General features: G+C 36.0%; 1 protein-coding gene across 1 annotated transcript in view; it reads left to right on the forward strand.

The window, feature by feature from the left end:
• Positions 1-9,185, forward strand: part of Smp_181130 (hypothetical protein) — a gene marked incomplete at both ends in the record, with an annotated part of 12,319 nt that extends 3,134 nt beyond the window's left edge. The window contains 3 exons of the mRNA XM_018795802.1: positions 2,678-2,893; positions 4,257-4,326; positions 8,505-9,185. Coding sequence (XP_018650078.1) covers positions 2,678-2,893; positions 4,257-4,326; positions 8,505-9,185 — 967 coding nt within the window. The remainder of the gene's footprint in view (positions 1-2,677; positions 2,894-4,256; positions 4,327-8,504) is intronic.
• Positions 9,186-14,411: the final 5,226 nt, after the last annotated feature.

Here is a 14,411-nt window from a genome sequence, read left to right on the forward strand (position 1 = left end):
CGCACAGTATGCACATATGCCAATTAGAGACTGACCAGTTGCAGTCCTAAACACATCGATGGGAAGATCCAAACAAACAATACTAAGTGAATTCAAACTTCACCCTATCGCACAAGCAAGTGGCTGTCAGGACTCAGTGGCCGAGTGGATAACGCGATGGCGTTTGAAGCGAGGGTACTGGGTTCGAGTCCCAGAGTGAACATCAACTCTGAGATGCAGGTACATCCAGCTGACGAGTCCCAAATAGGACGAAACGCGCGTCCTGGATTCCACTGCTAGCCACTATCCATCTCTGCTTACCATTTCTTTGCTTATTATTTTATTTATTTGAACACATAAATATTGGTACAAAGGGGCACCAAATACATATGCGCTACACAAATCTTATTTTATTTGTGTGAGGGCTGTGGTACTGCCCGGGTGCCCAAACTGAAGCAGGTGGTTTTCTTAGGGGCTCACACTCGGAGCCTTTGACCTGAAGGTCTAGTCCACAAGGCAGTGGAGCATCGTGAGGAGATGCAGTCCCATGGTAGCCGGTGACCAACGATTGATTCATACGCCATTTGTTCCTTCAGAATACTGGAGCCCATGTGCACCATTGGTTTGGAATCAGGGTTTTCCAACTCTCCTAGGTGAACTTTCTGTGTCCACCAACCCGGTTAAAGTGCCGGACATTCGCTTTTCGTCCTCTGAATTTCGTAAACAACACCCGTAGTGTGAGGAGGCAGTGAGTAGGACTTCTCTGGCAGAGGCTATATACACGTAGCCATATGATAGCATTTCGAGAGGGAGAGCTGACCCTCCCCACTCTCGGCTGTACCAGGGCATTTGAGGGCTAGAACTTCTTTGACTGGAAAACGTTTCCCTGATTGAATTTTTTTGACTTATTTGTTTCTATTATAACTTGTGCCCTATTAATATATAACGTAATAATACCACCAATTAGAGAACAGTGACTTAGCGACCAGACACATAAACCCGTGCGAGCAGTATAGAGTCCTTATCGGCCCTTCTTCTTGCCTAGCCCTGCCTGTTGAGTTCAGAATACAAATCTCAGCCTCCACGATATGAATCATATATTTCAAACATACTGGGTCTATGTACAAGGCAAACAGACCACATCACACCATAAAATAGAAAATAACATTTGTAAAAGATTTATCCAAAGTGGCTGTGGTTGTGGGAGACTGTGATTAATAAACTGGGCATAACTTACGAATGGTAAATCGTATAATAATAGTCTGTAGGTAAAAATAATGCTCATAATAAGAGGAATATGAATATACATAGTTCAGTTAATTAACAATTATACATTAAAAATACACATATAGTATTAGTCCATAAATAGATCCCAACAGTTACCACTCATGATTCCCGTCGAGATATAACAGCTTCCCGTGTATTAAACAACTATCATCCACTCAGTTTTCATCTATTTATTTATGTTGATTATAGTCCTCCTCATATTTCTTCGAAATATCATTCCCTTATATGTGGCGCATATTTATAATGGTACTTACTTGTACTAGTATTTGTCTTAAATAAAATAAAAGATTTAGAATGAATATGTAACCAGTCATTGCTTCTTCTTCTACGACGCTCAGTGTGACATATATGTCAACGAAAGTGGGCGCACATGCCACAGGGCTACTGAATAAACTAATGAGGAATAAACTTTTTGAATGGTCAGATACGGTACGAATTCGTATTACTTCTTTAGAGTTGTGCATATAGTTTCACATATACAGCATACATCTATGTCAAGACTCCGAATATAGCTAAACCTATCTGATGCCTGATCTGCATCAAAGTGCACGCGTGGCTCCAGGAAATCCATATCAGAGATCGTATTCGGTGAACATTTAGCAAATTGAAACTTTTTTTCAAAAACATGAACTGAAAACGGAAACGAACCGGCAAGTAGATCGAAGAAAAATAAAAGCATACACAGATAGAAAATAAAAGGGAAAAGATGCATAATAAAATGTAATAATGTATCTTCAAGTGTCATCTAGGTGGTTAGTGAGGCTTAACGAGTAGAATATTTTTTCATAGCTATCTAAACAAATGTTTGTGGTCTGGGATGCTTATTGGATGCTCAGATCAAGGCATGTAGTTTATTCGGGAGCCCATCCTATCCTTCCACATCAAAGCATATTTGAAGGAAATCGATTCCTTTTATCTATATCAGTAGCTTGTAACGCTGAAATAAAAATTAATTAAAACATATCTCATTTTTAACCTAAATTTTGTTTCTCATTTTCTGGTTGTGGGGATACATGAATATTCGGATTTTAATCCACTGAAATACTATCTTGTTTCAGTTACTCGGCAGAACATTGAGAATTCAGTATCTTCTGTCTGGGACACTCAACAAATTGAGTAATATTTATGATTTTTATCATCGTCCGAATTATAGTCTCGCTGCTTAGTTATTTTGGTCATCAGTTCCAGACGGAAGTGCGATTCACAGTAACGCTAGCCAAAAAAATAATTGTCATAAGGTTTACATGAAAATCTAGGTTTTGTTTACCTTAGAGGTTTGTTTATTTGGATGACTATTGGAGATAGTAGTAGTGATTTATATTCCTGCCAAGATAAGATACCGAAGACCTACACGCCTTCAAATAAATATTTTTTAAAACTTCTTTGTCTTTTCTTTCTTTATTCACCTTAGAGGTGAATCATGGATTCGTGCTTTAGTAGTGGCTAGTCGGGCCTATTTTTCTTTGCGTTCATATGGTCGTCGACTAGAATTGACCAGTATTTTATCTGATACAGAAAGATGGGAAGTCGAAGTTTGTTTTCGAATCGTTTTGTTACCTTCACCATCCACAAAAGAATCTCATTTACCTTCAGATAAATTATTAGAAAGATTAGAACAACGAGCCCAGTAAGTTAATGTATAACTGTTAAATATAGATATTTTCTTAAATATACTTTTATTCACGTATTCATTGACATCTGTTAAGAAATCACTAGAGATCAAAGAGCACCGGACAATTCACTAGCGTCTTGCTTTGAAATCTATTCTCTCAGTTCAGGTGAGAAATCACAACTGGTAGATCTCAACAATATCAATAATGGTAGCAGTTATCCACCATTGGTACTAGAGTTGAGGATACAATTCACTGAATAAAACTTCATGGTCCAAATGTAATCATGGTTACTGGGGTAATAAGCTGAAAAAAATTACTTACAGTGTTCCTCGGCTTTTAATGATTTTCCCGCTGATAACGAAAAATACCTTTCAATTGAACTGATTTCTACTCATGTTTCAACTAGACAGTACATATTTCTGTTAGCCTTTCCAAATATTACACTAAATGGTTTGGAATTCTTTAAACTACTTTTTCCCTGGTTGATATTCGTAGTTAGGAAGCAACACGAGTAGTGTTTATCCGAAGTGGTTGGTAATTTATGTGTTCATATGAACTGTCCGTTTGGAGATGTTATAGGTTTGGAAATATTTGAGCGCAACATATCCTAATAAATAGTACACGTTTTCTAATTATTTCGTTTGTTAATATTCGAAATGGTAAAATGGTAGAATAATGGGTAATGGGTATCAATCAAAGTAATCAAAAAATAATTTGGATAAAATGACATCACAAACGAATTATGTTCATCAACTGTATTTTTCTTCAAGTATGCGTCGACCGTAAAATAATAACACTAACTGAATTTAGGGTGGGTAATTTAACTTTGCATGCTTTGTATCCACATTTTATCAACTTGGGAGTCTACTGACAAGTTTAAAATTATTCCTCTCTGGATTTTGTTATACATTGTTTTTAAATGCTTTGTCATTATCTAAGCTTATAAACAGTCGTTTCGGATGATAAGCTCTACCATTTTTAAGCCACTTTGTCTATTTTTTCTTACAATAGGGTGATGATGCCGTAACCTATTTGCCAAGTACGGGTTCATGTACTCGGCTTTGATCCACGTTGTTAATTTGAAGTCTAGTACTACTTCTTAATCATCCATATCGAAGTAGGTGGTCTTGAATTCAAACCTGATGTTTCTTTGTTTGAAAGCTAAATACCTTAAGCACTAAGTTACCATTCTAAGATACGAAACTCCCATCTAATTTACCTTTGTTTTTCAATTGATCTTTAACTATATTTTTATAATAAAGACATTGTCTTTATACTTATTATTTCGTTTAGCTTCAATTCCCATTTCGAATACATTTCGTATATCAATATTTTACAAATATGCTAATAGTCTTTTCCTGCGTTTCATTTATTTAGGTGGCGTAATTTTCGAGCTACTTTCTATTTGTCAGATTCCGGTAAAATTAATGCCATAAAACTCACTCAGGTTGGTAGTACAATTACATGTATTTTACTACTGCGTTTTTACTGTTTGTTTCTGATGAACACAACACTTATTGGGATATTGAATTACTGTGTTGTTATATTTTGTCTGACCAAGCTTAAACACTAGAACCTGAAATTGTGGTAACTGTGGTGTATCAAATGAATAAAGTCAGTCAGTTTATGAAGCTGTTCAAGGGTTTATTTTATCTATTCATAATGCAGTCAGGTAACATTGTGTAGTGGTTACATTCCTGTCCGGTATTAGTATCTTAGTTTCTAGTCGTATACGTTGCCACTATTACGACAATACATTATGGAATAAGATATTTTGATTCGTTCGTCAATTACTGTTTTTAGAGTGGTGTTTTTTTAACTCGTTGAAAAAGTACCAAACACTGATTTTCGTTTCTCTTATAAGTGGTCGCCCAGTTAAATTTGGAAAACTATATCTTCACTACTTCATTTAAGAATAAATCCATGTTTTCGTTACATGATATTTGCCACCTAGCAATGCTACTGTTCAGCCAACTAAACACTTAGTATCCTTTTCTCATTTTGGCGTCGAGCAGCGAAACACTCATATACTTAATTTAATTCAACGTTAAGAGTTAATTTATGCATATCACCCGACTTATATGAATGTTTTTCTACTATTATCTAATTAGTTAGTCATGACAAGCATGCTGGACGTTCGTTTTAAAGTGAAATCACTAGAGGATCCTGTAACATTGCGTGTTATTACATGCCTACATGATTCATTGTCACTATTTAAATTCCAACCACCCAGTAGTCTTGTTGTGCGCCTCCCCTAGCCGTTACGCAAAAGATACAGCTCAAAGCTAATTATACGAACTCCTACATGGTTAGTGAGTAAAATCTTTCCATTAATTATCGTAATCTAGGTCTTCCAATCATTTTAAATTAGTTAATAAGTCTGCACTCGTGACAAGTTGATACTTGTGTTTTAAAAAAAATTAATATTTGAATAGTAAAGCAATAAGAACGAACATACATAGTACAGAATAAAGATAAAAATCGACATTGCTTATGCCTGATGTCTGAATATTGCTGTCCAATCCGATAACTTAATACCTATTTATGAGTACTATCCCTTGAGTTACACGTATTGCGATGGTCAAATTTTATGATGTAATATTGATTTCATGATGCAAATATACCGTATACATGTATTGTTAGGATGACCAATTTTTTTCTGAAGATGTTTATATGTCAAACTTCAAGACAGTTTATCTTTCAAATAAACGCAAGTGGTCATGATGTTTATTCCCTTACATTAGGGCGTCACATTGCACCTTGATTGATACCACTCAATCGGCTCCATATAACATGGTATTGGTTACTTCTCAGTAGTCAATCAGTATGACTGTCAGTAGTAAGATCTTTGAGTGTGACATGGTATAGTATGAGTTCTAATTCTATCATGGAGCATCGATTCTTCCGTTAATAACGATATGGTGTGCTGATGATCTTCAAATAATAATTGCTTTAAAAATTGCGTCTTATGTTGTATCCGCAATATATGAAATGACCTTTAGTAATCCACACATAACCTGATAACACTGTTCAGTCTTGCTAGGTATTTGTTGATCTTTTATTAATAGAGTTCGCTAAACGCTTGGTTATTCTAAGAGCTACGGGTAATTACTTCTTTCTGTGAGATGATTATGAAATTTGTAGCTTGGGAGAATGATTTTCGTGGAGCTGTGTTTTCTGAAGTGAGTAGTTTATTCGTGAAGCTTTCATCCTCGTTCTAGATAACAACACTTCAAACTTCAAATATTAATGGGCTATTAGAATTTCTCTATATATTACTAACATCTTGTTCTGTAGACCTTGAATTCGACTGGTTGTTGTTAACACTTGTCTTGTTATTCTTTGTTTCTTGACCTAATTGTTGTTTATCATTTCTCTGACTGGTTGATAGATTTGATCAGTTTCGATATTTTGATTAATCCTATCCAGACCAAAAGATGAAATGCCAAAACAAGAGAGTTAGACATCATCTAAAAATTAAACTGACCCAATTTTGAAAAGCATCATATGAATCTAAGTGGCCACCCTCTTCTTGTTAACCCCGATACGAACACTGTGTTGTTACCATATACTACAAAGTTTCGGTACGTGCAAATAACTGCAGACACGTTCGACTGGGAAAATCCCTTAATCGCGGACACGAAGAATTTTCAGGAGCTTGACACTTAGGTCAGTAATCAGCTGTTAATAAACATATCGACAGTGGTCTATTTTTAAGAACAAATTAGAGAAATAATCAGCAACACTCAGGTCAAAAATCAGGTCAAAGAGAAAGAAAATAAAAGTGAGTCTGAAGAGTATAGTAGGGCATGTATTAACAATAACTAATCAGACTCAAGGTCGACTGAAAAAGATTTTAGTTCTACTTGGAGACATTCGAATAGGTCATTAACATCTGAAATCTGAACTAGTGAGGTTATTTAGAGTTACAATGAAAGCTTCACTCAGTTCAGGAGACGCAACTCTGCCGAAAACCTTTTTCTGCTCTTCATCAGCTAATATGGTATATCTATCATTCTTGAAATTTTGAAGACAACCATAGTCTTTAAAATAATCAGACATACTTATTTTAAGATTATTGACCTGGCTCAAATAAAATTCTTTACCTCACTTTTAGATGCGATTTTTTCTTACCTTACTATACGGCTTAAAAATTGATAGTTCTCTTACATAAAATCCAAATTTTTCTATACAGAAATATTTGCTTATTGCTGTTATATCACAAATATTTCATTAACATAGTTTAAATAAGCTAATATAAATGTTTCTTTTTTTCTGTTACGATTCATATCAACCCACTTGTAACCATCGTTTTTATTCAAATAAGAAAACATGTTTAAAAAAGGAGTAATTTTCAAAGTATTGTTTATCAGATAGTATGTCAATTGTTACTTTTCTGGAGAATTTAGACTTCTTAACGATTATATTTTCAGATATTTTAAAAGGTTCTATCATTGTTATTTTGATGTTTATGCCTTCAATACTTAAGTATGTTGTGATTGTCTTCTATACTAACCTCAGTTCTGTTTCCGTTTTAAACAATATATCAATTTAACTATTTAATACCAACAACTTTTTCCCCTATACAAAACCAAGTATGCATGGATGGATTTTAAATATAGTATTTTATATCACTGTTGTTTCACGTTATGTTTTTGTGATCTACGCCACAATTGTAAACTGATTCACATTCATACCAAAATGTATACAACAGCGAGAAATTGGAATTATCACTATGTGTAACAGAAAATCATGTTTCATCTTCTAAATGATGCTGATTTTTAACCCGGATGGTGTAATAGTAGTAATAATCGGTTATAATGTCCTTGATTTAATAATTCCTCAAATATTCTTCAGTTTTCATTCAGAGTCCTTTTAAGCTCCTAGTCCAAGTAATCTAGTATTTTTTTTAGATCAAAATCATTTTTTATTGAAAATTCTGGCCGACGTTGACAATGTTCATGGTTATCGTAATCATTGCGAGAAATAAATGTCACCAGACTTAACTCTGTATAACATTTAATGTCATTAAAATAGACCAGAACCGTTTAATTCAAATGGTTGCTTTTATTGGCCTTCCAGCTGATTTTATTTTATTATAAAACATTGCTTATGGAATAAAAGTTTTTTTTCCTACGGATTGCTCGCTATTGTGATGTCGTCTGCTTAGTTATGTTGCACTGAAAATTTAAAGTTTTCATATTGTACTACAAAATTGGTTCTTCTACATTGTTGGAGTTATTATTAAGAATGATTTTTGTTTTCCTCATGTTATTTGTTGTAAACAACCTGTGGATAAATCTATAGAAACTGCCTCTAAACTGTGATTAAGTGAAATAACTAATAGAGTTCACTACCTGTCATTGACCTCTAGTTTGTTTGACTTCGGAAGAGTTATTGTTTGACATTACTATAGTATTTTCATCTTTTGTTTTCGTTGTAAATCTTAATAACCTAATATTCATATAGTTGTAAATACGACTTGAGTTTTCTTACACCAGGTCATAATTATTAATTTACAACTTGATTTTATAGTTAAGTAAATTGGTGGTACTATTTTTCTTTATATGCGGTGTTTATGTACGTTTGTATTTTTGAATAATTATAGCCTTATCTTTTTTAAAGTTACTACCTCCGTTCAAGGATTCAACTGCTTTACATCCTTTGAATCAACTGACAATTAGGAAAATCCTTGCTCCCAGTCTATCTGGTCGACGTCGTTTACCCACTCCTACTTCCCATGGTTTTGGACAATTATCATTACAACGTAACGATGACATCAGTAATGATGGTAATCATAATGATGGCGTTATATTTTGGACACTGTTCAATGCTAAGCACTGGCTCCTCGCGGTTGGTAAGATTATCAAACCATTTGATGTAGTCATTACTTCCCTTCCCGATGATCAAGCTCACTCTGGTGTTGTGGGAAAAAAACAAACTGCTTGCATTTGTCTGTCAAACGATCATCCGACAATGTGTGACCATACTACAAATTATATACCATCAGTTCACACTCCTTGTCAATCGTTTTCATTGAACTCTATTTTATTGGAATTCTATATGAAACATTCGCCGTCAATTAGGAATAATAGTCAAAATACAACAGAAAAACAACGAAGTTTGAAAATTTATTCTACATCTTATGGTTCATATATATGTCCAACTTTTTATTCGTTAGACAATTCAACTAAATCAGATCACATTGCTACCGTAGAACAATTCAAATTATCTAAATGTTTCGCTTCTTTCCCTTCATCTAGTGATATGTCCTCTGTATTTTACTTATGCAAACTTTATATTTAAATTTTCTACCAACTCTATTTTGTATATTACACATATCTTCTGAAAATGCTGATAATATCTAGGAACATATCCAATCTACAAGTGCATAAACATACGATCGTGTATGATAACTGACGTATCGGAAGTGTTCGACTAGATTATTACAATTTCTGCACAATACGTTTTCCCATATACTAGATTTCTCCTCTGTTTTAAGGAACAGATATTTAGAGTACTTTCTTATAGAAAAACATACCAGTGATTTTGTCTGCAGTTTGTAAATACGCAACTCTGTAATGTTTACTTCTTTGGTCATTATAATCGAGATCGCAGTATTCTGCTCAGTGCGGTTCAAATGTTAAAGCTCTTTATTATTTACACACTGTGTATTTGAAACACTGCATATTCAAGCCTGTTGGATGTGTCACTTGATAAGATTGAAACAACATAAAGTTAAAGTAAACTCAACCTCTTTCTAGGTGATCATACTTTAAAGTACATTAATGCCGTTTACAAATGATGTAACAATACTTTTGTTGGATAATATTCGGGATATATCTGTTGACTTCAAAGCAGCTAGCCAATCAGAGCACCGATGTACTTTGTGTAATTTAATGTGAAATTTTTTTGTCATGTAAAGTGTAAAAGGTCTGTGTGTTCCCGAAAATAATGAAACGGTATTTATATAAACTCTTCATCAGTTGTCCATAGGCTAGACATCTGAGTGCGTGTACAATAAAAGTTACTTGATGGAGTCTGTTGACCGGCTCCTATTATGACTAAAATTTCTAACATAGGAGAATGCATTGCTAGAAATATGAATCCTAGTAGATAGGTTTAACATTCCGAACTAGAAACTTCATATTCCTTACTGCTTCGAATGTTTTCTGGTATTAAGGTCGCTGGTCGCTCATATTAGGGAACAGACCAAACTTTTCTTGGTTAAAATTTCCTGATACTTAGCCATTGCGACGGTTATTCGTTGTTTGTAATGAATGGAATCGACGGTTGCCTAGTATCAGGGTATACATTCTAACCTGTATTTATGAGTGCACATACTTTGACAGTTTTGTATTTCGAATTATCTTATTTTTGTTTGAAACTTTAATAGACATTGGGTGTAGTGAGGTTACTTTGTAAGGTGATAATATCTGTGTGCTTTGCCCCTCTTAGTGCTTTGTATTGCGTTTATATAATCACTCGTCCTTTTTGTTATCCCAAGTTGGCGTAAGGACAGAGAAATACGGTGGTCAGACCATGCTAACGAATCGGAAGCAGCGGCTACATTTTGCAACTTCCAGAACCCGTTTCATTTCAGCCGAGCCACTGGCACTGAGAAGTCCAGTGTAAAGTTGGTGGGATGCCGACCAGTAATATTCAATGATAATTTGGATGCTGAGCACAGTTCTTCGAGGAACATTTCAGCCTGTTTACTTCTCTGGCAACATCCATCAAACTCCATGGCTCCATGACAACAGATTCAACTAACGAGGTGGGAGTCGGAAAGAAACTCTAGCTTTGGAAGTGCCACAAGTCACTAGGTCTAGACGACTTACCGACAGCCATTTTAAAGAGGGTGGAGGTCTTCTGGTCAGAGAAGCAAATGGGTTTGAAAAGATGCGAGGGAGTGTTCCAACATCCTGAAATAATGTGACCATCATCCACATCTCTAAGAAGAGGCTTCGCCACCTGTGCAACAGATATCGCGAGATAAGTTTGTTTCTAATTTGGTCTGTATTATTGACTTATGTCATACTTCGCGGACTGGTCGAAACCCATGAAAAGTTAACTCTCTAGCAGTATGGCTTTTTCTTTCAGTGTATCGATATATTATTCATATCTTCACTTTCTATCAAGTGCTAGAGTGTCGTCACGTTTATTACAATCGTTGTTTCTTAATATCGAGAGCGTCTTTGATCCGTTGTACCGGATTGTTATCTGTTGTCTTTTGGGGAGAGCTATGCTTTTGAATCCTGTTAAAATCTTGAGGGTTCTGCATAAAAAACGTCAGAGTGGGAAAATAGAAGCCTCTTTCTCCATTGTTTCGTTCGAGCAATGAGTCTGGAGACGATTGTTTCATCTCATTACTCCACATCAGACGTCATTCTCGAGATAGCTCTTTCGAAAGTAAATAGTTGTGTGGATCTGTCACCAGGTGTGAGACTTTTCGATCTTAAGTGTGAGGATGGGATTGTCTCATAGTGTGGCGCTACTAAAAGCATGGAGGTCGCACCTAATCAGCCCACAGAAACTTTGCACGTTGATGCAAAGAACTCACATAGGACGGACATGAGACGAATAGAACCGATGATTCGCCATAACTTCCTGGTTGGATCCTCTCTGTGGTGAAGCTTAGTGGGTTAAGACGCTATCAGATATGATTCAGAAGGAAGGCCGCTGATAGTTGTTTTGTAATTTTCCTCTGCATTTGTTGGTGAGGCTAGAACCCCAAACACCACTTGATAAACGTCTCATTTTCGTAATTTTGTTTTTTAAATTTGAATTTCCCGCTTTTGCGCGAAAAGCGCCCATTTTTACCCTCACATTGTATTTACCGCTTGGAAGGACCCTAAATTTCGTCTGCTCGTCTCCTCTTTTTATACGCTATTTCTTGACGTTTTCCAAGGGCATGTTTGTGCTGTATATTTACTCATGAGTTATATGCTTATTGGTTCCTGATAGCGTAGCTTATCCTGTTTTTGTGTTGCTGACTTTCGTTTTGTTCGCTGGTTTTAGGTGATATCGTAATTTATTCAAACGTAGCAACATTCTTCATAAGAGTGAAAGCAACATATTTGGTTGAAAAACGTTTTCCCTGTTGCATTATTTCGGCTGGTTTATCTCGCCTTTTACGATCCATCATAGATCGCCTATTTCTTATTCAAATCTTGAATCACTTTATGATGCAATCTTTTCAATTTTTCTTGAGACATGTATGCACCATACAACTATGAAAAAGAATGTTCGGCTTGAGTAAATGGTTCCGTGGAAAAGATGATTTTCTTCGTCGAATTCTCTTTATTTTTATTCACTGGCACAATGGGTTAATTACTTCCTGTTTGTTTATTTTATTCTTTTTTTTCATTTAGCAACAGAACATCTTCGTCTACAAATCAAAGGTCACGATACTTACAAAAAGTTTCGTCCCAACAGATTAGAAGGAAATGACACGACTTATAGTAATCTGTCGTTGTTTAGCAATATAGAGAAATTTTAAAGTTATGTTCATGCTTTTTGTTACACAGTAGGAGTAGCAAGCAGAGGAGATTGTACACAAACATTTCGTCATTGAATAGGGAAAATGTGATGCCTACATAAAATAGAGATAAATAAGTATTTTAGGATATCAGTTAACTACCTTACTTCGGCTTCTACAATATCTTGATCCTGGAGTCTACTTCTATTGGAGTTTTGCTCCAATTAATCTTGAAACATGCTATTTAAGCAACTGTAGAAAGTGATGTACTTTATGAAAGGTTGTTATAGTACGTTTAATACTTGACATTAATACATTTACAATCATATGTTGTGTCCCTAGTGCTTAATAATAATCTAAAGATGTCACGTACTTTCATAATATGTTATCCTTTGTCTGGAAGTAACTTACCTACTTACCATGAATTGTCCGATGTGACTTGTTCCACCTGTCTTCCATACGAGAATCACAGAGAGTAAGAAAATGTGAGTTCAAATAGTTGAGGACGGAATAGAAGAAGCTTTCGCTTAACGGGCTTCCGTGTCTGGTAGCAGTGGATCACCAATACCTCCAGGCAAAAACCTAGGTATATGAACGATAATAGAGGAAAAAAAGAATTTGGTAAATCATAATAATATGTTATCCTTAGTCCTTAAGAATAAGTCAAGTTTCCTCTCAAAGGACTCCTGGGGAGTCGCTTGGACTAGCTCAGTCGGCAGCCAATTCCAGCACTTGACAACTCTAACGGAGTAGAAGTTGTGTCTGCAGTCTGTTCTGCTATGTAGGGTCCCCAATTTCTGGGTGTTACCTCTTAGGTTAGTGTTATGACTAAGCTTAAGAAGATGTTTAAGGGGATGACCAGAAGTATTAAGGATACTGTAAGTCATAAGAAGATCACCTCTAAGACGCCTGTACTCTAACGGGTAAAGGTTAAGTGATTTGAGGCGCTCTTCATAAGGTTTGAATTTCAGTCCCCGAACTGATTTCGTGGCTCGATGTTGTATACGTTCCAGAGTGTCCTTATCCTTTTGGAGGGAGGGAGGAAATACTATGTTTCCGTACTCTAAATGGGGACGAATAAAACTGTTGAAGATTATATGGAAGGTTCTACCGTCAAACTGGCCAAAAATGCGCCTCAATGTTACCAGTGCAAGGTTTGCTTGAAAGGCGTTTTTGTCACAGTTCGCATACGATTTCAGGTCATAGGGTACCAACACTCCTAAATCTTTTTCAACTTGGGAAACTTCTAGAGGGGAGTTACCTAAGTTATAACTATAGTCTGCAACATGTCTCAGATGGACTACCTTGCACTTTGAAGTGTTGAAGGTAAGTCCGTTGTCGTCTGCCCAACTTTGAAGTCGGGTCAGATCCTCCTGAAGAACTGGTATATCATTATGATTACGTATCTCTCTCCAAAGTTTCACATCATCAGCAAAAAGCAATAAGTCAGATGAAACTTGTTGAGGAAGATCGTTAATATAAATCAAGAAGAGAAGAGGTCCTAGTATTGAGCCCTGGGGGACCCCACTGGGACATTCCATAGCCTGGGAGAGAGTGAAGTTAACCCTGACCTTAAAGTGTCGGTTTTCTAGATATGAAGTGAGCCAATCAATCAAAGGGGGTTTTATACCCAATCGTCCAAGCTTCTCGATAAGACATGCATGGTTGACCCTATAAAAAGCTTTTGAGAAGTCCAGGTAGATGACGTCAACCTTCCCCTTGCGATCAAGGATGGTTGTCCATCTATCCACCGCAGTCAGCAGGTTGGTCATGCAAGAATGACCTTTTCTGAAACCATGCTGTTGAGGCGAGAAGAACTTTGAGGATGATAAGTGTTCCAGTATGCCGTCGAATACTAGGGATTCCATAATTTTTGAAGGTATGGAGAGAAGAGCCACTGGTCGGTAGCTTGAGGGTTCACTACGTCGACCTTTGAAAATTGGTGTGATGTGGGGCAGCTTCTAAATTTCCGGTAGTTTGCCTCTGCTTAGCGAGTATGCAAACATCACGCTAAGTGGTGTCGCCAGGATTGAAGCTGCTTCCCTCAATAC

The sequence above is a fragment of the Schistosoma mansoni genome, chromosome 2 (genome assembly GCF_000237925.1).
Source record: "Schistosoma mansoni strain Puerto Rico chromosome 2, complete genome".
In the NCBI taxonomy this organism is placed as follows: domain Eukaryota; kingdom Metazoa; phylum Platyhelminthes; class Trematoda; order Strigeidida; family Schistosomatidae; genus Schistosoma; species Schistosoma mansoni.